This window comes from Cyanistes caeruleus, chromosome 30 (genome assembly GCF_971803275.1).
Source record: "Cyanistes caeruleus chromosome 30, bCyaCae1.hap1.1, whole genome shotgun sequence".
In the NCBI taxonomy this organism is placed as follows: Eukaryota; Metazoa; Chordata; class Aves; order Passeriformes; family Paridae; genus Cyanistes; species Cyanistes caeruleus.
The window spans coordinates 3,202,192-3,221,969 of record NC_141730.1 but is presented as its reverse complement, the minus strand read 5'-3'; the positions used below and the strand labels follow the sequence as shown (position 1 = coordinate 3,221,969).

Here is a 19,778-nt window from a genome sequence, read left to right as displayed (position 1 = left end):
TTATGGTGCTCAGTTTCCTCTGGGGTAAAGTTTCAAAGGGTAAAAAATCTTCCCTTGTGCTGGCTTGGTTGTAATTCCTGAATTCTCATGGATGCTCTGGAAAATTCCTGTTGTTCCAGCACTGGATTTAGTGGGATTAAATCCTGTCCTGCCAGGAGATCCAGGATCCATTCCAAACAACTGGGGAAGGGAAAAGCAACTGGGGAAGGGAATGAAGCAGCTTGAAATTTATAAACATGAAAACGTGAATCAAATCCGTTGTTATGCCGAAAAAAAAAATCTGGAAAATGGTTGGAATTGTTTGGCTGAGAGCAGATTTTCATGAGAAGAGCTGAGTTTGGGAGTTTGAGGAGAAATGTGAAAAAATGAGGAGATTTTCCCTGATTTTTTTGGCGGGATCGGTTGTGAAATTGTTCTTTTTTCTTCCAGCTCTCCGTCGCAGGGAGATGAATTCCCAGTGCCCGCCCTGTTCCCGCCTGGATGAGGCTGCCCAGAGCAATCCCTGCACGGTGGCGGCCCCGGAGCAGAATTCCCAGGCGGATCCCTGCCCCTGCCAGGACCTTTGTCCCTCCTGTCCCTGTGGCCCCCCTCAGGTCCCCCCCGGGGCCACCTGCCCATCCCTGCCCTGCGTGGATCCCGTGAAAATCCCGAGCTCGGGAGAGGAGCCCTTCACCATCGAGACTCCCGGGATGTGCGTGATGACATTCCCGCTCCAGAAATCCATCCTGACCGTGGAGCTGTGTCCCCCGGACGCCGCCGGGACCTGCATGGAAAACCTGGAAAAGCTTTCCCAGGAATTCCCAGCCGTGGCTCCAGAGCCCTGCGCCCTCCAGGTGATGGAGTTGAGCGTGGAAGAGCCCAGCCAGGCCCAGGGCACGATCCTGGGGGATCCCTGCGCATCCCAAAGCGGGATTTCCCTGGATCCCTGCGCATCCCAAAGCGGGATTTCCCTGGATCCCTGCGCATCCCAAAGCGGGATTTCCCTGGATCCCTGCTCATCCCAAAGCGGGATTTCCCTGGATCCCTGCGCATCCCAAAGCGGGATTTCCCTGGATCCCTGCGCATCCCAAAGCGGGATTTCCCTGGATCCCTGCGCATCCCAAAGCGGGATTTCCCTGGATCCCTGCTCATCCCAAAGCGGGATTTCCCTGGATCCCTGCGCATCCCAAAGCGGGATTTCCCTGGATCCCTGCGCATCCCAAAGCGGGATTTCCCTGGATCCCTGCGCATCCCAAAGCGGGATTTCCATGGATCCCTGCTCATCCCAATCCCAGGGACTCGGGGACGCCGGAGACTCCAAGGACACCAAATCCCGCTCGTCCCCACGGAGCCCGTTCCGCCTCAACTCCTGCACTTCCAGCATCGTGGAGCGCTGCCTTTCCCGCTGCCAGAGCTGGCTCCGGGGCAAGAAATAGGATTGGGATCAGTGGGATGGGGGAAAGGGGGTCCGAGCTTCCCACAGGTTGCGAAAAATGCGGGAATTGCTTCCGGTGAGATTAAAACAAACAAACAACAAAAAAAAAGCTGGGTTTTTTTCAATCATCTCTTAATTACTCCCTCGTTTCGATTGCCCAACCAGAAGCACAATAAATAATGGGAAAAACGATCCAAGTGGGAATTGCAGCCGGGGTCCTCTTTCGTCACCCGCCGCCTTTTTCGCATCCCACGGACGGACGAGGAGGTTCGGAGCCGGCTTTAATTCATTCCTGCTTTTGTCTTTGCGTTTTTAATCCTCTTTCTTAATGGTTTTCCCCGTTAAAACGATGGGAATGTTGAGGAAAGCAGATTTTCCCTCGGAAATCAAACTCCAGGAGCTCCTTGACCAGGGATGAGAACTTTTTTTGGGGGATTCTGGGCTGGATCTGAGTTTGGGGACCACCGGCAGCACCCCAAGGCTGGGGGAGGTTTGGTTTTTTGGGTTTTTTTTTTTTAGGGAAGCCAATCCCTGGAGCCAGAGTCCAGCCTGGAATCCACATTTTCCTGGGATGAATCCCCAGCCCCAGAGGCTTTTCCAGGCACGGAGAATTCCAGTTAAACCAGCAGCTCCCAGTTTGCCGGAACCCCCAGGGGAGGTGGATTTTACCTGGAGGCTCCGTTCGGGACCTCCAAAATCCAGAACAGACGGGTGAGAAACCCCTGGGAATGTTCCGGAATCTCCCGAGCCCGTCCCAGCGCCATTCCCGGTGTCACCAGGCAGAAATGCCGCTGGAAAACCGGGCAGGCCACTGGGAGAACTGGTCAGGGCTGGATTCCACCGGCCCCGGTGTCCAGCAGGGCTGAGCCGCTCCCTCCTCCCTGCCCCGGCAGCTTCACCCGGCCCCATCCCGATTTCCATGGAGTCAGGAGAGATTCCAACTTTTTCCGAGCCTCTGTGGTGAATCTGCTCACGGTTAATCAGGAGTTAAAAGCGGGAGAGTGGGAATTTTTGGGAATTCCGGGCTAAAGGCGGGAAGAATTCCAGCTGGGGAATTGGATGGAAACATCCCGGGGAATCGGATTAAAAGATCCCAAGGAATTGCATGGAAATGTCCTGAAAACGGGATTAAAACATCCCAAGGAATTCCATAAAAAATGTCCTGAAAATGGGGTTAAAAGATCCCAAGGAATTGCATGGAAATGTCCTGAAAACGGGATTAAAACATCCCAAGGAATTCCATAAAAATGTCCTGAAAATGGGATTAAAACATCCCAAGGAATTCCATAAAAAATGTCCTGAAAATGGGATTAAAAGATCCCAAGGAATTGCATGGAAATGTCCTGGAAATGGGATTAAAACATCCCAAAGAATTCATTTAAAACATCCTGAGGAATTGGGATGAAAACATCCCGAAAATTGGGGTGAAAGCATCCCGAAAATTGGGATGAAAACATCCCAAGGAATGGGATTTAAACATCCCAAGGAATTCCATAAAAATGTACTGAAAATGGGATTAAAACATCCCCAAGGAATTGGGTGAAAACATCCCGAAAATTGGGATTTAAACATCCCAAGAAACGGGAAAATGAGCAAAAAGGAGCATGGGAAAATCCCGCTCTCCCCAGGAGGATCAGGAAAGGGAACGGGAAAATCCAAGATATTTGTGAGTTTGGGGCTGGGAAGGCAGGGAAAAGATTTAATTAACTCCTCCCTAATTATCATTAATGATGGTTGGATTTATTAAAAGCGTCTCAAAGCAAGGGAAGGATCCTGGATATGAATCCCTGATTTGAATTGTGGGATTATTCAAATCCGGAGAGCTCGAGGGGAGCCCTGGAATCCAATTATCCCAGCAGGAATAATCAAAATATCCTCATTAACATGGGGAAAAAAAGCGGGATTAGGGGAATTTTTGTCACTTAACATCACCGGGAATTAAGGACGGCAGAAAGAGCTCGGGAAAAGGAAGGATTTGATTTCAATTATTTAATTCCGGAGATGTGGGGATGGAAATCCCCGGGGAATGGGAAGGTTTGGGAATCTGCTTTGGGATGAGGCAAAAAAAGGGAGAAAAGGCTGGAATTTGGGGTGAATTCCCGCAGAATGGGAAGGAAACGGGGAGAAACAGCAAAGGAATGGTGGGAAGGGGATAACGTGGATAAATCTGGAAAAATGTGGATAAAACCTCCAAAAACATGGATAAACCTGGCAGTAATAAATGAAATAAAAAGCAAAGCAAAATAAAATAAAGATATAAAAAATGTAAGAATATAAAATGTAAAATATAAGAGATATGAAACATATAGAAGATATAAAAGATAGATATAAGATATAAAATATATAAAATATATAGAAGATATAGAAGATTTTTAAATATAAAAGATATTTTGTGTATTTAATATATTAAATATATACATTTTATATATAAAAAGTATAAATATAAATATAAAATAAAAATATGAAATACATAAATATAAAAATATAAAAATATAAAAATATAAAAATATAAAAATATAAAAATATAAATATATAAAAATAAAATCCCCTGAAGCATTTAGGTCCGGGGGGTTGACTCCCAGTTCTCCCAGTGGCTCCCAGCCCGGCACTGGGAGCAGAGTGAGGAGTTCCAGCCCTTTTCCGTCGGCGTGCCTCAGTTTCCCCACCTGTCCCCATCCCAAAGGACATTCCAGGGGATCCCGGTCCCGCTCCCGGAGCCACTTGGTGGCACTGTGGGAGAAGATTTCCCCGCTCGGTGCCGGATCCAGGAGAATTCCAGGATCAGCCAGGCTGGGAAAGAGCTCCGGGATCACCTGGGATCGATCCCTCCTTGGTCATCCAGGGGAATCTCCAGGAATTCCTTGGACACCTCCAGGGATGGGATCCAAACCTCCCTGAGCCCTTTCCAAGGTTTTTCCCCTTTTCCAGGAGGGATTTTCCTAAATTTCCCACCCTGAGCCTCCCCTGGCACAGCTCCAGGCCGTTCCCTCTTTTCCCGGCCCCGTTCCCTGGGATCAGATCCCAAATCCCACCTGGAAAATCCCGAAATTCCCCCTGGATCCCCCTTTTTCTCCAGGATGAGCCCCCTCAGCTCCCTCAGGATTCTCCATTCCCTTTTCCAGCCGCTCCAGCCCCGTTCCCATCCCTGGCCCTGCTCCAGCCGCCCCGGACCGGGCACAATTCCCATCCCAACATCCTCATTCCTCTCCCTTTGTTTCCGCTCCCTCCCCACCCCTCTCACCAAACCCGTTCCCAGCCCCGGGTGCGGCTCCGGCACCGCCTCAGCCCCAACCCCGGCGCGGTAAAAATAACTAAAATCACCAAAATAACCAAAAATCAACTTTGCCACCCAGTTCCTGCCCAAATCCTGCCCAAATCCTGCCCAATTCCTGCCCAAATCCTGCCCAATTCCTGCCCAATTCCTGCCCAAATCCTGCCCAGTTCTCACTCAATTCCTGCCCAAATCCTGCCCAATTCCTGCCCAAATCCTTCCCAATTCCTGCCCAAATCCTTCCCAAATTCCCAATTCCTGCTCAATTCCTGCCCAAATCCTGCCCAAATCCTGCCCAAATCCTGCTCAATTCCTGCCCAGTTCCTGCCCAAATCCTGCCCAATTCCTGCCCAGTTCCTGCCCAAATCCTGACCAAATCCTGCCCAATTCCTGCCCAATTCTCACTCAATTCCTGCCCAAATCCTTCCCAATTCCCAATTCCTGCTCAATTCCTGCCCAATTCCTGCCCAATTCCTGCCCAATTCCTGCCCAAATCCTGCCCAATTCCTGCTCAGTTCTCACTCAATTCCTGCCCAAATCCTTCCCAATTCCCAATTCCTACTCAATTCCTGCCCAATTCCTGCCCAATTCCCACTGAATTCCCACTCAATTCCTGCCCAATTCCTGCCCAATTCCTGCCCAATTCCTGCCCAAATCCTGCCCAATTCCTGCCCAATTCCTGCTCAGTTCCTGCCCAATTCCCACTCAATTCCTGCCCAATTCCCGCTCAACTCCTGCCGGATGTGTCTGCGGGCAGGATCAGGAATTAATTCTGGAGAAAATCCTCATTAATTAGAAAAAGGCAAATGCGGAGGAATTGGGTGAGGGGCGTTTCATGGGTGTCTCCCCCGGAATTCCCGGGCCGGAATCCTGATCCTATAAAAGATTCCCTGCTCTGGTTTGGATGGGATATCCGGAATTCCCAAACCCTCCCCTGGAGCGTCCGGAGCTGAGACCCCCCCAGAAGTGATGATCCCTGCTCCGGAATTCCGATCCGGGAGCCTCTGGAATCGCTTCGGGATGACGGGAGCAGCAGGGGGGTGGTTTTGGGTTTTGGGGTTTGGGATTTCTGATTCAGAGCCGAGGCAGCCCTGGGGTTCGGGGCCGTCCCCGAGGGTGACGTCGGAGGTGGCACCGAGGGCTCCGTGTCCTGCGTGTCACCGACCTCAGACGAGGCGTGGGGACCTCGGCCGGGCCCCGGCGGCGCCGAGTGGGGACAGGGATGGATGGGGTGAGGAATCCCGGTGGTCCTGGCCTCACCCCGCGGGAGGGGTCCACATCCCGGCTGGAAAAGTGTTCCGGGACAGCCTGAACCTGGCATTCGGTGACATTCCTGGGATGAGGCAACGACGAGGCTCTGGGCACGTCCCGGTGGCACCGAACCCCCTTTTCCCGATGGGGTTTTCCCCAAAAATGCTTTTCCTGAGGAGAATCCGCCGCAGGATCCATCCCTTGGGCTGGATCCTGGCAGGAATTTGGGCAGGAAGGGGACAAATCCCGATCCAGCCTGGCCTTGGACGCTTCCAGGGAATCCGGGGAATAGCCCAGGGCCAGGGAAGGGTTTATCCCAAATATCCCATCCAAACTGGGATTCCAGGGAATCCTGGAATGGTTTGGGTTGGAAGGGACTTTGAAGATCTTTAAAGATCCAAGGGACACCTCCCACTCTCCTGGGTGGATCCAGCCTGGCCTGGGACACTTCCAGGGATGGGAAATCCATGGAATTCCCTGAGCCAGGCCCTCACAGGGAACAATTCCTTCCCAAAATCCCACCCAGATTCCCCCCTGACCCCATTCCCTGTTTCCTGTCCCTGCAGTTCCTGAGGAAAAATCCCTCTCCAGCTTCCCTGGAGCCCCAGCAGATCCTGGGAGCTCAACATTCCCAGTTTTCCCAACATTCCCAGCCTGGATCCACAGGGAAGCTTCTCCAGCCCCTGGATCCACTCCATGATCTCCTCTGGACTCGCTCCAACAATTCCACGTCCCTTCTACGCCGGCACAGAATTCCCGCTGGGATCCCACCAGAGCGGGAGAATCCCCTTCCCCACCCTCCTGCCCAAATTGGATCTTTAATGGATCTTCAAGGTCCCTTCCAACCCTTCAAACCATTCCAGGATTCCCTGGAACCCCAGTTTGGATGGGATATTTGGGATAAACCCTTCCCCGGCCCTGAGCTATTCCACAGATTCCCTGGAAGCGTCCAAGGCCAGGCTGGATCGGGATTTGTCCCCTTCCTGCCTAAATTCCTGCCGGGATCCAGCCCAAGGGATGGATCCTGCGGCGGATTCTCCTCAGGAAAAGCATTTTTGGGGAAAACCCCGGCGGGAAAAGGGGGTTCGGTGCCACCGGGACGTGCCCAGAGCCTCGTCGCCCCGGGAACGTCACCGAACGCCGGGAAAGCGCTGCCGAGGCCAAGGGACCTTTTCCAAGGCGGATTCCCGCGGCTCCCGCGCGGCCCCTGGGCTGGCGATTCCAGACAGTTACGGGCCCCGCCTCATTTGCATAATCACCCCAAATCCACCCCAAAATTACGGCGTCCCAAGGGTGTCATTACGGCCCAGGTGGGGCCTAATTTGCGCCAGGGTAATTAAATCCCCGAGGGAAAAAAAAAAAAAAAAAAAAAAAATAAAAGCCCAAAAATGAACGTTGGGGACGATCCCTGAGCTGAGTGTCCCCGAGGTTATTAATTAACTGGCGTTAATTAATTGGGCTCCTACACCCTGCGTGAGCCACGGGCGAGGCTGCGGGACGGGTTCCTGCTCCAGGTGATGTCCCCGTCACCTCGTCCCCAAATCCAGGCTCTGGAATTTTCCCCGATTTCCTCCGAGTGCTGGGAGAGTTCCTGGGGAATAAAGGAATAGTTAATTAATTTTCTGCTCGAATATTAAATTAAAAAATAAGGAGATTGTGAGGTAATTACGGCCCGAGGGCAAACAGAGGAAATTCGGCGTTAATCGACCTCTCAGCAGAGGTTTCTGTTTTAATTTTTAATTAAAATCGAGCGAAGTTGGAATTAAAATTATCCAATTAGTGTTAGGAGTTTTATCGTGATTTTTTTCAATGAAAAGTCATCAATGGACTCAAATTTCCTCGTTCAAAAAATCTGAAATTCATTTAAAAATGTGTTTAGTTTAATTTAATTCAGTTAAAATTAATTTAATTTAGTTTAAAAATTCATCACTTAAAAATGGTAATTTTTTATTTTTTATATTGGATAATGCGGCCAAATGCTCATTGATGGGAATTAAAAATAAGAATAAAACTCCCCAAGGGCATCCCAGGAGCTGAAATCAGCAGGATTTGGGAATTTCACCCAGATTTTAGGGCTGAAATCTTCTTCCCTTTGCCTGATCCAAACCTCAAGATTGAAATTCCAAAGGAAATGCACAAAAAAAAAGAGACAAAAATCCCCTGTGGAATTGCAGGACCAATTTTGTGGATCATAAAGATCTTGATTGTCCCTGATCTGCTCACCCTGAGCTCTGTCGCCGTCAGCACTTAAATTCTCCTCTGTAATTAATAAATCTAATTGAATTTAATTAATTTAATGAATTTAATCAATTTAATTAAAATACTAATTCCTATTTTTTGATGTGGTTTCGCACGCGTTAAAGACTTAACCCCCCCGCCCATAACACAAATATTTACATTAACATCCACCCTCCTCCATTTACGCTCTGGAGCCCTTCCAAGATTTCCCAAAATAAAAATAAAAAGAACAAAAAAATAAAATATGAAATGCGACCGTAAAAGGATTTTACGGGCCAGGATTTTCCAGGATTAGGCGGAACCGGCCCGGAGAGCCGCTGCTATTTCGGGGTGAAAATGATAGGGAAGGGTTGATAAAGCCAAAATAACCCGTTTGGGACTGGGCTCGGCCCAGGATGAATCAGGACAACGTCCACAGAGGGTGGCTCCTCTCCAACCCCGCGCGGGACCCTATAAAAGCAGCCCCGTCCTCCCCTGGCTCCGCACGGCTTCCCAGGAATCCCACCGGATCCCGCCGGAGACTTGGGTGAGTGGCTCTCCCGGGAATGTCCCCCTCGGTTGGGAATGTTCCCCCTGTTGGGAACCTCGGGGTTCCTCTGGGCTCGGTGGGAAGAGCGGTTCCTGGTGGGGTTTTTTGGGAATATCGAGGGGTTTCTCCCCGCTGGAATGGTTGGGTTGTCCATGAGGGAATACGGGAGAAGTTCTGGGATGTCCTTGGGTGTGGGGTCAGCTCCCGACTGGAGCTGGATCCCGCTGGAGACTTGGGTGAGTGGCTCTCCTGGGAATGTCCCCCTCGGTTGGGAATCTCGGGGTTCCTCTGGGGTTGGTGGGAAGAGCAGTTCCCGGTGGGATTGAGAATTTTTTGGTAAAAGTTGGTGATTTTTGGGAATATTGAGGGGTTTCTCCCCGCTGGAATCGTTGGGTTGTCCATGAGGGAATACAGAAGTTCTGGGATGTCCTTGGGTGTGGGATCAGCTCCCACCGGAGAAATGGCTCCTTTTCCATGGAAATTCCGGCATTTCCAAGGGGCAGGGAGAGCTCGTGTGCCCGGTCACGTTCCAGAGGCGGGAATCGGGCACGGAGCAGCTTCCTGGGATCAGATCGGGCGCGGATGTTCCCGACGGGAGGCCTGGGGATGCCACAGGGAAGGAAGGAGGGAAGGAGGAGGCTTTGGAGGTTTCCAGGCGCAGCTTTTGAGGTCTCTGCCCCAGATCTTGTCTTGGGTTGGGTTGAGGCTCCTCTCGCCGGGATCACAGGGATGGATCCTGGGAACATCAGGAGCTCCTGGAATGAGGCCATGGAGATGCTCCAAGGGCTGGGGAGAGGTTGGGAGAGCTCGGAAAGGTTCACCGGGAGAGGAGAAGCTCCATGGAGACCTTAGAGACCTCCCTGGGCACAGAGGGGTTGGATTGGGCGACCTTCAGGGCCCATTCCAAGGAAATATTCCATGGGATAATTCCATGGGGCAGGATCTGGGGGCACCCCCTGAGTCACCGCCGCCGCGCCCCCGTCACCGTTCCCGCTCCAACGTCACCCAAACGCCTCAGTGGCGGAGCCAAAGGACACTCCCCATCCCACTAAAACCCCGGAACGCGTTCCCGGCGGGGAACTCGGAGCCGGGAATTCTCCTCCCTCTTCCCGAGGGAATCCCGCATCCCGTGCTGTGGCCCTGTCCCTCCCAGGCTCGCTCGGATCTGCAGGATGTCCCCGTTCTTGGACAGCATCGCCACCATCGTCGGCGTCTTCCAGCAGCACGCCCGGGGAGACGGGGACGGCTCCGGGCTCAGCCGCGGGAGGATGAGGGAGCTGATCCAGAGGGAATTCGCGGATTCCCTCGTGGTGAGCGCGGCCGGGAAGGGTTGGGATGCGGGAAGGGAAAAATCTCCTTCGGAAAGGGAATGGGGAGGGTTCCACCAAAGGTTGGGGTCCTTTGTGCTGGGTCTGGGGGATCCTGAGGGAGCTGGGGGGGCTCAGCCTGGAGGAAAGGGGGATCCAGGGGGAATTCCGGGATTTTCCAGCTGGGATTTGGGATCTGAGCCTAGGGAACAAGAGGGAACGGCCTCGAGCTGTGCCAGGGGAGGCTCAGGGTGGGAAATTTGGGAAAATCCCTCCTGGAAAGGTTGGCCAGGCCTTGGAAGGGGCTCGGGGAGTGGCCATCCCTGGAGGTGTCCGAGAAATTCCTGGACGTTGGTTTGGGTGATGGATCCCGGCTTGGACTCGATGATTTTGGAGTCCTTTCACAAAATCCTGGGATTTTGTGACTGCTCCCACAACTTTTCCAACCCATTTTGCCACCAAAAAAAAATAGGGAAAAGCTTGAGAATGAGCTGGGGAATTTCCTTCTTGGAAATTTATCCTGTAAAAGGAGAAATCCCAAAAAGGAAAGAGCTGCTCAGCTGCGGCCAGGGAGCGACCAGGAAAACGGGGAATGAATTCCCACAGCCGCTGCTGAGCCCTAAAAGTGAAATTCTGAGAGGCAGAATGAGAATTTCTGCAATTCTTCCTATTTTTTGCATTTTCTCAGGAAGACAAAAACCCCTTTTTTCCCCCCCCATCCCATTTTATTTTTCCCCCTGCAGAAGCCACACGACCCTCAGACCATCGAGAAGATCCTGCAGTTCCTGGAGTGGGATGGGGACGGGGACATCGACTTTAACGAGTTCCTCCTCTTGGTGTTCCGGGTGGCCAAGTGCTGCTTCTGGTTCCAGCCCAGGGCCCCGTTCCTGGTGCAGAGGACGAAGCTCCCGAGTGGCGGAAAATCCCTCCGGGAGCCGGAATTCAGGAGCAGAGGGAGCCGCCGGCAGCTCCAGGAGGAGGAGGAAGATCACCAAACCCGGGAGAGGAACCGTGAAGTGGAGCTGCAGCGAGACCTCAGGCTCGGGGAGGTGGAAATCTCAGAGGGAAGGAGGAGGGAGCAGCAGGAACGTCGCGGGGAGGACGTGGAAGCGAGCGGGGAGCCGGGAACGACGATCCGGGAGAGGTTCCAGGAGGAAGAACCGGCAGACGTGAGGACGGGCAGGCAACTCCGAGAAACCCAACCGCGGGCGGACCGGTGGAGCCGCCCGGAGCCGGGGCGTGGTGAACGAAGCCAGCGGCCACGAGGAGCAGATGGAGGAGGCGACAATTGGCCACGGGAACCAGAATTGCTGCGGGAAGAGAGGAGCCGCCACCGCCGGCGAGAGCAGGAACAAAGAGAGACGGAAGGGAGAAGACGCCGGGTGGCTGAGCAGGAATGCCCGGAGTCCAGGAGGCCACACCAGGCGTTCCTGGAGGAACCGTTAGAGATGGAGCTCGGGGAATGTGGGAGAGCAGAGCCAAGGGAACGCGGATACGGGAGGAGAGAAGAGCGGGAACGGGAGCTGGAATGGGCAGGAAGGGAAAGGGAGATCCGGGAGGAGCAGGAGAGGGAAGAAAGAGATGATCCCAGAAGAAAAGGGAGAAGGAGAGAGAGGAGAGAGGATCAGGAACGGGAGCTGGAGATCTCAGAGCGCCGCACTCGGGACAGGGAGGAACGAGAGGCTGTGATTGACCTGAGAGAGCCACGGGAGAGACGAGAGCGGGAAATTCGTGAGGCTGAAGAAGATGCAAGGAGAGAACGAGGGATTTATGAAAGGAGAAGAGAAACCTCAGTGGCAGCAGCAGAAGCCGATGTCAAAGTGCGCCGTGAGATCAGGGAACGAGGGGAGGAACAGAGAAGAAGAGAACGACCCTGTGAGGAGGAAGAAGAAGCAGCAGGAGAAGAAGCAGAGAGAATTTCCCGGGTGAGAGAGAGGGAAGGAGCCGTGAGGGAGAGGAGAATCCATCGGGAACGGGATCGGGAGATCTCTGAGCGCCGCACTTGGGACAGGGAGGGAGAAGCCGTTGACAGAAACCGGAGAGAGCCACGGGAGAGACGAGAGCGGGAAATTCGTGAGGCTGAAGAAGATGTGAGAAGAGAACGAGGAATTTATGAAAGGAGAAGAGAAACCTCAGTGGCAGAGGCCAAAGCCGAAGTCAAAGTGCGCCGTGAGATCAGGGAACGAGGGGACGAACAGAGAAGAAGAGAACGACCCTGTGATGTCTCTTGTGAGGAGGAGGAAGAAAGAAGAATTTGCCCCAGAAGAGAGAGGGAAGAGCCCCTGAGGGAGAGGAGAATCAACCGTGAACGAGAGCTGGAGATCTCAGAGCGCTGCACGCGGGACAGGGAGGAACGAGAGGCTGTGATCGACCTGAGAGAGCCACGGGAGAGACGAGAGCAGGAAATTCGTGAGGCTGAAGAAGATGCAAGGAGAGAACGAGGAATTTATGAAAGGAGAAGAGAAACCTCAGTGGCAGAGGCCGAAGCCGAAGTCAAAGTGCGCCGTGAGGTCAGAGGACGAGGGGAGGAGCTGAGAAGAAGAGAACGACCCTGTGATGTCTCCTGTGAGGAGGAGGAAGAAGAAAGAAGAATCTGCCCCAGAAGGGAGAGGGAAGAGCCCCTGAGGGAGAGGAGAATCAACCGTGAACGAGAGCTGGGGCTGGAGATCTCAGAGCGCCGCAGTCGGGACAGGGAGGAACGAGAGGCTGTGATCGACCTGAGAGAGCCACGGGAGAGACGAGAGCGGGAAATTCGTGAGGCTGAAGAAGATGCAATGAGAGAACGAGGAATTTACGACAGCAAAAGAGAAACCTCAGTGGCAGAGGCTGAAGTCAAAGTGCGCCGTGAGATCCGGGAACCACGAGAGGAGCTGAGAAGAAGAGAACGACCCTGTGAGGAGGAGGAAGAAGCAGCAGGAGAAGAAGCAGAGAGAATTTCCCGGGTGAGAGAGAGGGAAGGGGCTGTGAGGGAGAGGAGAATCCATCGGGAACGGGAGCTGGAGGTCTCTGAGCGCCGCACTCGGGACAGGGAGGGAGAAGCCGTTGACAGAAACCGGAGAGAGCCACGGGAGAGACGAGAGCGGGAAATTCGTGAGGCTGAAGAAGATGCAAGGAGAGAACAAAGAGAAACTCTGAGGTACGAGAGGGACAGAGAAACCTCAGTGGCAGAGGCCGAAGTCAAAGTGCGCCGTGAGATCAGAGAGCGAGGTGAGGAACAGAGAAGAAGAGAACGACCCTGTGAGGAGGAGGAAGCAGCAGGAGAAGAAGCAGAGAGAATTTCCCGGGTGAGAGAGAGGGAAGGAGCCGTGAGGGAGAGGAGAATCCATCGGGAACGGGATCTGGAGATCTCAGAGCGCCGCACTCGGGACAGGGAGGGAGAAGCCGTTGACAGAAACCGGAGAGAGCCACGGGAGAGACGAGAGCGGGAAATTCGTGAGGCTGAAGAAGATGCGAGAAGAGAACGAGGAATTTATGAAAGGAGAAGAGAAACCTCAGTGGCAGAGGCCGAAGCCGAAGTCAAAGTGCGCCGTGAGATCCGGGAGCGAGGGGACGAACAGAGAAGAAGAGAACGACCCTGTGATGTCTCTTGTGAGGAGGAGGAAGACAGAAGAATTTGCCCCAGAAGGGAGAGGGAAGAGATCGTGAGGGAGAGGAGAATCAACCGTGAACGAGAGCTGGGGCTGGAGATCTCAGAGCGCCGCAGTTGGGACAGGGAGGAACGAGAGGCTGTGATCGACCTGAGAGAGCCACGGGAGAGACGAGAGCGGGAAATTCGTGAGGCTGAAGAAGATGCAAGGAGAGAACGAGGAATTTATGAAAGGAGAAGAGAAACCTCAGTGGCAGAGGCCGAAGTCAAAGTGCGCCGTGAGATCCGGGAACCACGAGAGGAGCTGAGAAGAAGAGAACGACCCTGTGAGAAGGAAGAAGCAGCAGGAGAAGAAGCAGAGAGAATTTCCCGGGTGAGAGAGAGGGAAGGAGCCGTGAGGGAGAGGAGAATCCATCGGGAACGGGATCTGGAGGTCTCTGAGCGCCGCACTCGGGACAGGGGGGCAGAAGAGCCCAGCAGGGAGCGGAGAGAAGCTGGCCAGGAGATCCGGCTGGAGGTCCTGGAGGAAGAGGAGGAGGAGGAGGAGCTGGAGCGGGGATCGTGGCGGTTCCAGACCCTGGATGTGGACACCGGCAATCTCTGCCCCCCGGGACAGGAGGCGCCCGTCAGTGACCTCAGGGTCCGGTACCGCCCCGCTGACCCCGAGGCCCGGCCCGAGGTCCGGCTGCTCCCCGAGGCCCCGGAGCCTTCCACCATCGCGTACCTGGTGCACGTAATCCAGAACCGGGGTGAGCCCAAAGCCGCCACCTACGAGATCGTGTGCCACCAGCCCGGCCAGCCCTGCTCCGTGGCCCCGAGCCACCGCCCCGAGCCGCAGCCCAGGGCCACCAAATCCCAGGAAAAGCCCGAGGATGTGGATGAGCCCCGGGAAAGATCCGGGAGGGAGGTGAAGGATGGAGCCCGGGCGGAGGCTGTGAAGCCCCAGGAGATCCGGAGGATCTCTGAGGAGCAGCCCCGGGGTGAGGGGTCCCAGAAGGTCCCGAGGGAGCCCCGGAGAGAGCGAGAGGACAGCGAGGCCAAGAGCTGTGCCCCGGCTCCCGAGGCTCGGGAATGTGGGGATCCGGAGCGCAGAGATCCCGGGGAGAGCCGCGGAGAGGGAATCCAGGAGGATGAGGAGGCTCCTGAGGAGGAATCCAGCAAGAGGAGCGGCCGGGAATCCGGCAATTCCCAGGTTTCCCGGGAAGGTGGCACCAAGCAGGGCCAGGAGCCCTCGCAGGAGGCTCCGAGCCGCCCCAGGGATGAATCCAAGACATCCTGAGGGGAATCTGCCTCTCCCTGGAGCCTCTCCAGGTCCTTCTGAGCGTCACCTCTGAAGGATCCCGGGGTGTCCAGCGGGGTTTGGGGGCTTTCCCCTGGGATAAATCCTCAGCGGGAAGCGAGATCCCTCCGGATCCGGAGTTTCCGCCTCCCTGCCGGGTGTGTCCCTCGATATTTAATCACTTTTCCTGCTCTAATTGGAGTCCTTTGTCCCTTTTGTGCACCCTGGGCTGTGGCTCCAGGTCCTCCCAGCCCCGGGGCTGGGGCTCCTCTCGGCTTCCGCCGCCAAACTCCAAAGAATTCCTGATTTGGGGGCCTGGAAATCCTGGAGGCTGGGAAAAACCTTTCCAGCCTCGATTCCAGCGGAATTCCAGCGGAATTCCAGCTCCAGGCTCGGGGGTTTGGAGCGGCCGCAGGGTGCTGGTGGTGGGTGGGGGATTCTCCTTCTCCTCCTTTTCCTTTTCCTTTTCCTTCCTTTTTGTCGCATGGAAAATGGGAATAAACGGCTGATTCCTGCACCGGCTCCGAGCGTCACGTTCCGGGGGGCTGGGAGGGGAGCTGGGATCCGACATTCCCAGCTTGGATCCGACATTCCCAGTCGGGATCCGGCATTCCCAGTTGGGATCCAACATTCCCAGCTTGGATCAGACATTCCCAGCTTGGATCCAGCATTCCCAGTCGGGATCAGACATTCCCAGTTGGGATCCGGCATTCCCAGTCGGGATCCGGCATTCCCAGCTGGAATCCGACATTCCCAGTCAGGATCCGACATTCCCAGTCGGGATCCGATATTCCCAGTCGGGATCCGGCATTCCCAGCTTGGATCCGGCATTCCCAGTCGGGATCCGGCATTCCCAGTTCAGGATCAGACATTCCCAGTCGGGATCCGACATTCCCAGTCGGGATCAGACATTCCCAATCGGGATCCGACATTCCCAGCTTGGATCAGACATTCCCAGTCGGGATCCGGCATTCCCAGCTGGAATCCGACATTCCCAGTCAGGATCAGACATTCCCAGTCGGGATCAGACATTCCCAGTCGGGATCAGACATTCCCAGTTCAGGATCAGACATTCCCAGTCGGGATCAGACATTCCCAGTCGGGATCCGACATTCCCAGTTCAGGATCAGACATTCCCAGTCGGGATCCGGCATTCCCAGTCGGGATCCGACATTCCCAGCTTGGATCCGACATTCCCAGTCAGGATCAGACATTCCCAGTCGGGATCAGACATTCCCAGTTCAGGATCAGACATTCCCAGTTGGGATCCGACATTCCCAGTCGGGATCCGACATTCCCAGTCAGGATCAGACATTCCCAGTTCAGGATCAGACATTCCCAGTCAGGATCCGACATTCCCAGTTGGGATCCGACATTCCCAGTCGGGATCCGGAATTCCCAGTTCAGCTTCCAAGTTCAGCCCGGGGTTCTTTGTCCTGCTCCGAGTCCCGGTGGGAATTCCCGGGATCCCAAAACTCATCCCCATCCCTGATTTTCCCTCCTCTCTCCTCCAGGGTTCCCCTCCAGAAATTTTGGGGATTTTCCCCTTTTTCCTTCTCCAGTCTCCCCCTGAAAATTTGGGGGATTTCCCCCCTTTTTCCCACCCTTCCCCTGCAGATTTTTGGGGAAAAAATTCCCCCTTTTTCCCCAGCGTCCCCCTGAACATTTTGTGATTTTTCCCTCTTTTTTCCCCCCAGTCTCCCCCTGATTTTTTTGGGATTTCCCGCCCACCCCAGGGCCCGGGAGGGTTTTTGGGAAGGGCGCGGCGCATTCCAGAGGCTCGGGAGGAGCCGCGGTTGCCGCTGGAAACGGGAATTGCCCAATTCTGACTCAGCCCGGGCGGGGCTCCCCAAGTTTTTTTTCCTGAGTTCTTTTCCTGATCCAACAATTCCAACCTCGAGCGGGTCCCAGCCATGGTGAGGGAGCCGCGATTCCCGGGAATGCGGGGAGGGTGGGAAAAGAGATTTGATATCCTGTGAAAATTGTGGGAATTGGGGTGGGGAGGGGGCAGGGAATGGTCCCGGGGGAAGGAAAAACGGGGGAGGGAAATGGGGAAAAAACAGGGAAAAAACAGGGGGAAAACATGGAAAAAACAGGGGAAAACGGGGGGAAAATAGGGAAAAACGGGGTGGGAAAACAGGGAAAAAAACGGGGGGAAAACCAGGAAAAACTGGGAAAAATGGGGGGCGGAAACTGGGAAAAACGGGGGGGGTGGAACAGGGGAAAAAAAGGGGGGAGGATGGGAAAAATCTGGGGAAAGAAGGAGAAAAACTGGGAAAATGGGTGAAAAGCGAGAGAGGCGGGGGGGAGAAATGGGGAAAATCGGGATTTTTTCCCAAAAATCCGCCTGGTCCAGAGGGCGGATCCAGCCCGGGCCTTTCCCAGTTCCGCGCTGGATCCGCCTCCTCCCCCAGGGAATTTCCAGGCTGGGCCAAAGAGCGAAATCCCGGGAAAAATGCGGCGGGACGGGTCCGGCTGAGCCCTTCCCTCATCCCGAAAAAAAACGGGATTGCTCCTGGCACACTTGGAATGGGCACAGGAGGCCTCTCCCTGTTCCCAAAAAACCTGGAATGGGCACAGGAGGCTCCTCCAGCCCTTCCCTCGTCCAAAAAAAAACCCGGGATTGCTCCTGGAACACTTGGAATGGGCACAGGGGGCTCTTCCCTGCTCCCCAAAATCCTGGAATTGCTCCTGGAATGGGCACGGGGGGCCTTTCCCTGCTCACAAAAAACCTGGAATGGGCACAGGGGGCCTTTCCCTGCTCCCCAAAATCCTGGAATTCCTCCTGGAATGGGCACGGGGGGCCTTTCCCTGCTCCCAAAATCCTGGAATTCCTCCTGGAATGGGCACAGGGGGCCTTTCCCTGCTCCCAAAATCCTGGAATTGCTCCTGGAATCAGCCCAGGAGGTTCCTTCTCCCTTTCCCTGCTCCCAAAAATTCTGGAATTCCTCCTGGAATGGGCACAGGGGGCCTTTCCCTGCTCCCAAAATCCTGGAATTCCTCCTGGAATGGGCACAGGGGGCCTCTCCCTGCTCCCAAAATCCTGGAATTCCACCTGGGATGGGCCCAGGAGGCTCCTGCGGCCGTTCCCAGCTCCCGGGAAAAGCGGGATGGGGGCCGGGATGGGGGTGGATCCCGATCCTTTCCCGACCCTTTCCCGATCCCGCAGCCCACGGAGACGGAGCGCTGCATCGAGTCGCTGCTGGCCGTGTTCCAGCGCTACGCCGGCCGCGAGGGCAGCCCCGGATCCCTCTCCAAGCAGGAATTCCGAGCCTTCATGGACATCGAGCTGGCCGCCTTCACCAAGGTGCCCGGGGGGCGGGAGCCGCGGGATCGGGATGGGATCCTCGGGATCGGGGTGGGATCCACGGGATCGGGATGGGATCAATGGGATCAGGGTGGGATCAGTGGGATCGGGATGGGATCACCGGGATCCTTGGGATCCATGGGATTGGGATGGGATCGATGGGATCGGGGTGGGATCCTCGGGGTCGGGGTGGGATCCACAGGATCAGGATGGGATCAAGGGGATTGGGATGGGATCCTCGGGGTTGGGATGGGATCCACGGGATCGGGGTGGGATCCACAGGATCAGGATGGGATCCACAGGATCGGGATGGGATCAATGGGATCAGGGTGGGATCAGTGGGATCGGGATGGGATCATCGGGATCCTTGGGATCCACGGGATTGGGATGGGATCGATGGGATCGGGGTGGGATCCTCGGGATTGGGGTGGGATTCACGGGATCAGGATGGGATCAATGGGATTGGGATGGGATCCTCGGGATCAGGATGGGATCCATGGGATCACTGGGATCACTGGGGTCGGGATGGGATCCATGAGATTTGGATGGGATCCACGGGATCCGTGGGGTTGGGATGGGATCTATGGGATGATGGAATGGGATGGGATCGATGGGATTGGATCCTTGGGATTGGGATGGGATCCACGGGATCATGGAATGGCACCAATGGGATGGGATTGGTGGGATTGGGATGGGATGGGAATCAATGGGATTCATGGAATGGGATGGGGATCAATGGGATTCATGGAATGGGATAGGGATCAATGGGATTCATGGAATGGGGTCAATGGGATTCATGGAATGGGATGGGGATCAATGGGATTCATGGAATGGGATGGGGATCAATGGGATTCATGGAATGGGATGGGGATCAATGGGATTCATGGAATGGGATGGGGATCAATGGGATTCATGGAATGGGATGGGGATCAATGGGATTCATGGAATGGGATGGGGATCAATGGGATTCATGGAATGGGATGGGATCGATGGGATCAATGGGATGGGGATGGGATAGGATCAATGGGATCCACGGGAAGGTTTGGGATGATCCAGAGTGTCCCGAATTTGGATCAGGATGGGATCATGGGAACATCACCCACTGGGGAGATCCAAGGATTTTTCCATCCCAAACCCTCCCAGCATTCCCCGAGCTGCCCGGACAGGGAATTCCCCCTCATTCCAAGCAGCAATTCCCAGGTTTTTTTCCCCCCCTCCTCAGAACCAGAAGGACCCGGGCGTGGTGGACAGGATGATGAAGAAGCTGGACATGAACAGCGACGGGCAGTTGGATTTCCAGGAATTCCTGAACCTCATCGGGGGCATCGCCGTGGCCTGCCACGATTCCCTGCTCCTCAAACCCCAAAATCCCTAAATCCGGAGCCTCCGGAGCCGTCCCCGGAATGCTGGAATCCATGGAATGGCCCCGTTCCCCTTTTTTTAATTTTTTTGGGAAAGGGAAAAAGGATAAATGATTTTTTTTTTTTTTTGGATAAATAAAAGGTTTAATGCCCTGGGATTTGTCGGGAAAACGGCGCCGATCCCGAGGGATTCTGGGATCATCCGCTCCAAATTCCAGGAATTCCCTGCAGGGAT

At 54.7% G+C, this 19,778-nt stretch overlaps 2 protein-coding genes across 2 annotated transcripts; both read left to right on the top strand.

The window, feature by feature from the left end:
- Positions 1 to 9,862: 9,862 nt before the first annotated feature.
- Positions 9,863 to 14,934, top strand: TCHH (trichohyalin). Its single transcript, XM_086866155.1, has 2 exons — positions 9,863 to 10,013; positions 10,754 to 14,934. Exons 1-2 carry the CDS (start codon positions 9,876 to 9,878, stop codon positions 14,873 to 14,875), a joined length of 4,260 nt encoding a protein of 1,419 aa, XP_086722281.1. The 5' UTR covers positions 9,863 to 9,875; the 3' UTR covers positions 14,876 to 14,934.
- Positions 14,935 to 16,650: 1,716 nt separating this feature from the next.
- On the top strand, positions 16,651 to 19,701 carry S100A11 (S100 calcium binding protein A11). The gene is made up of 3 exons (XM_023941624.2): positions 16,651 to 16,791; positions 18,045 to 18,182; positions 19,405 to 19,701. Exons 1-3 carry the CDS (start codon positions 16,789 to 16,791, stop codon positions 19,555 to 19,557), a joined length of 294 nt encoding a protein of 97 aa, XP_023797392.1. The 5' UTR covers positions 16,651 to 16,788; the 3' UTR covers positions 19,558 to 19,701.
- Positions 19,702 to 19,778: the final 77 nt, after the last annotated feature.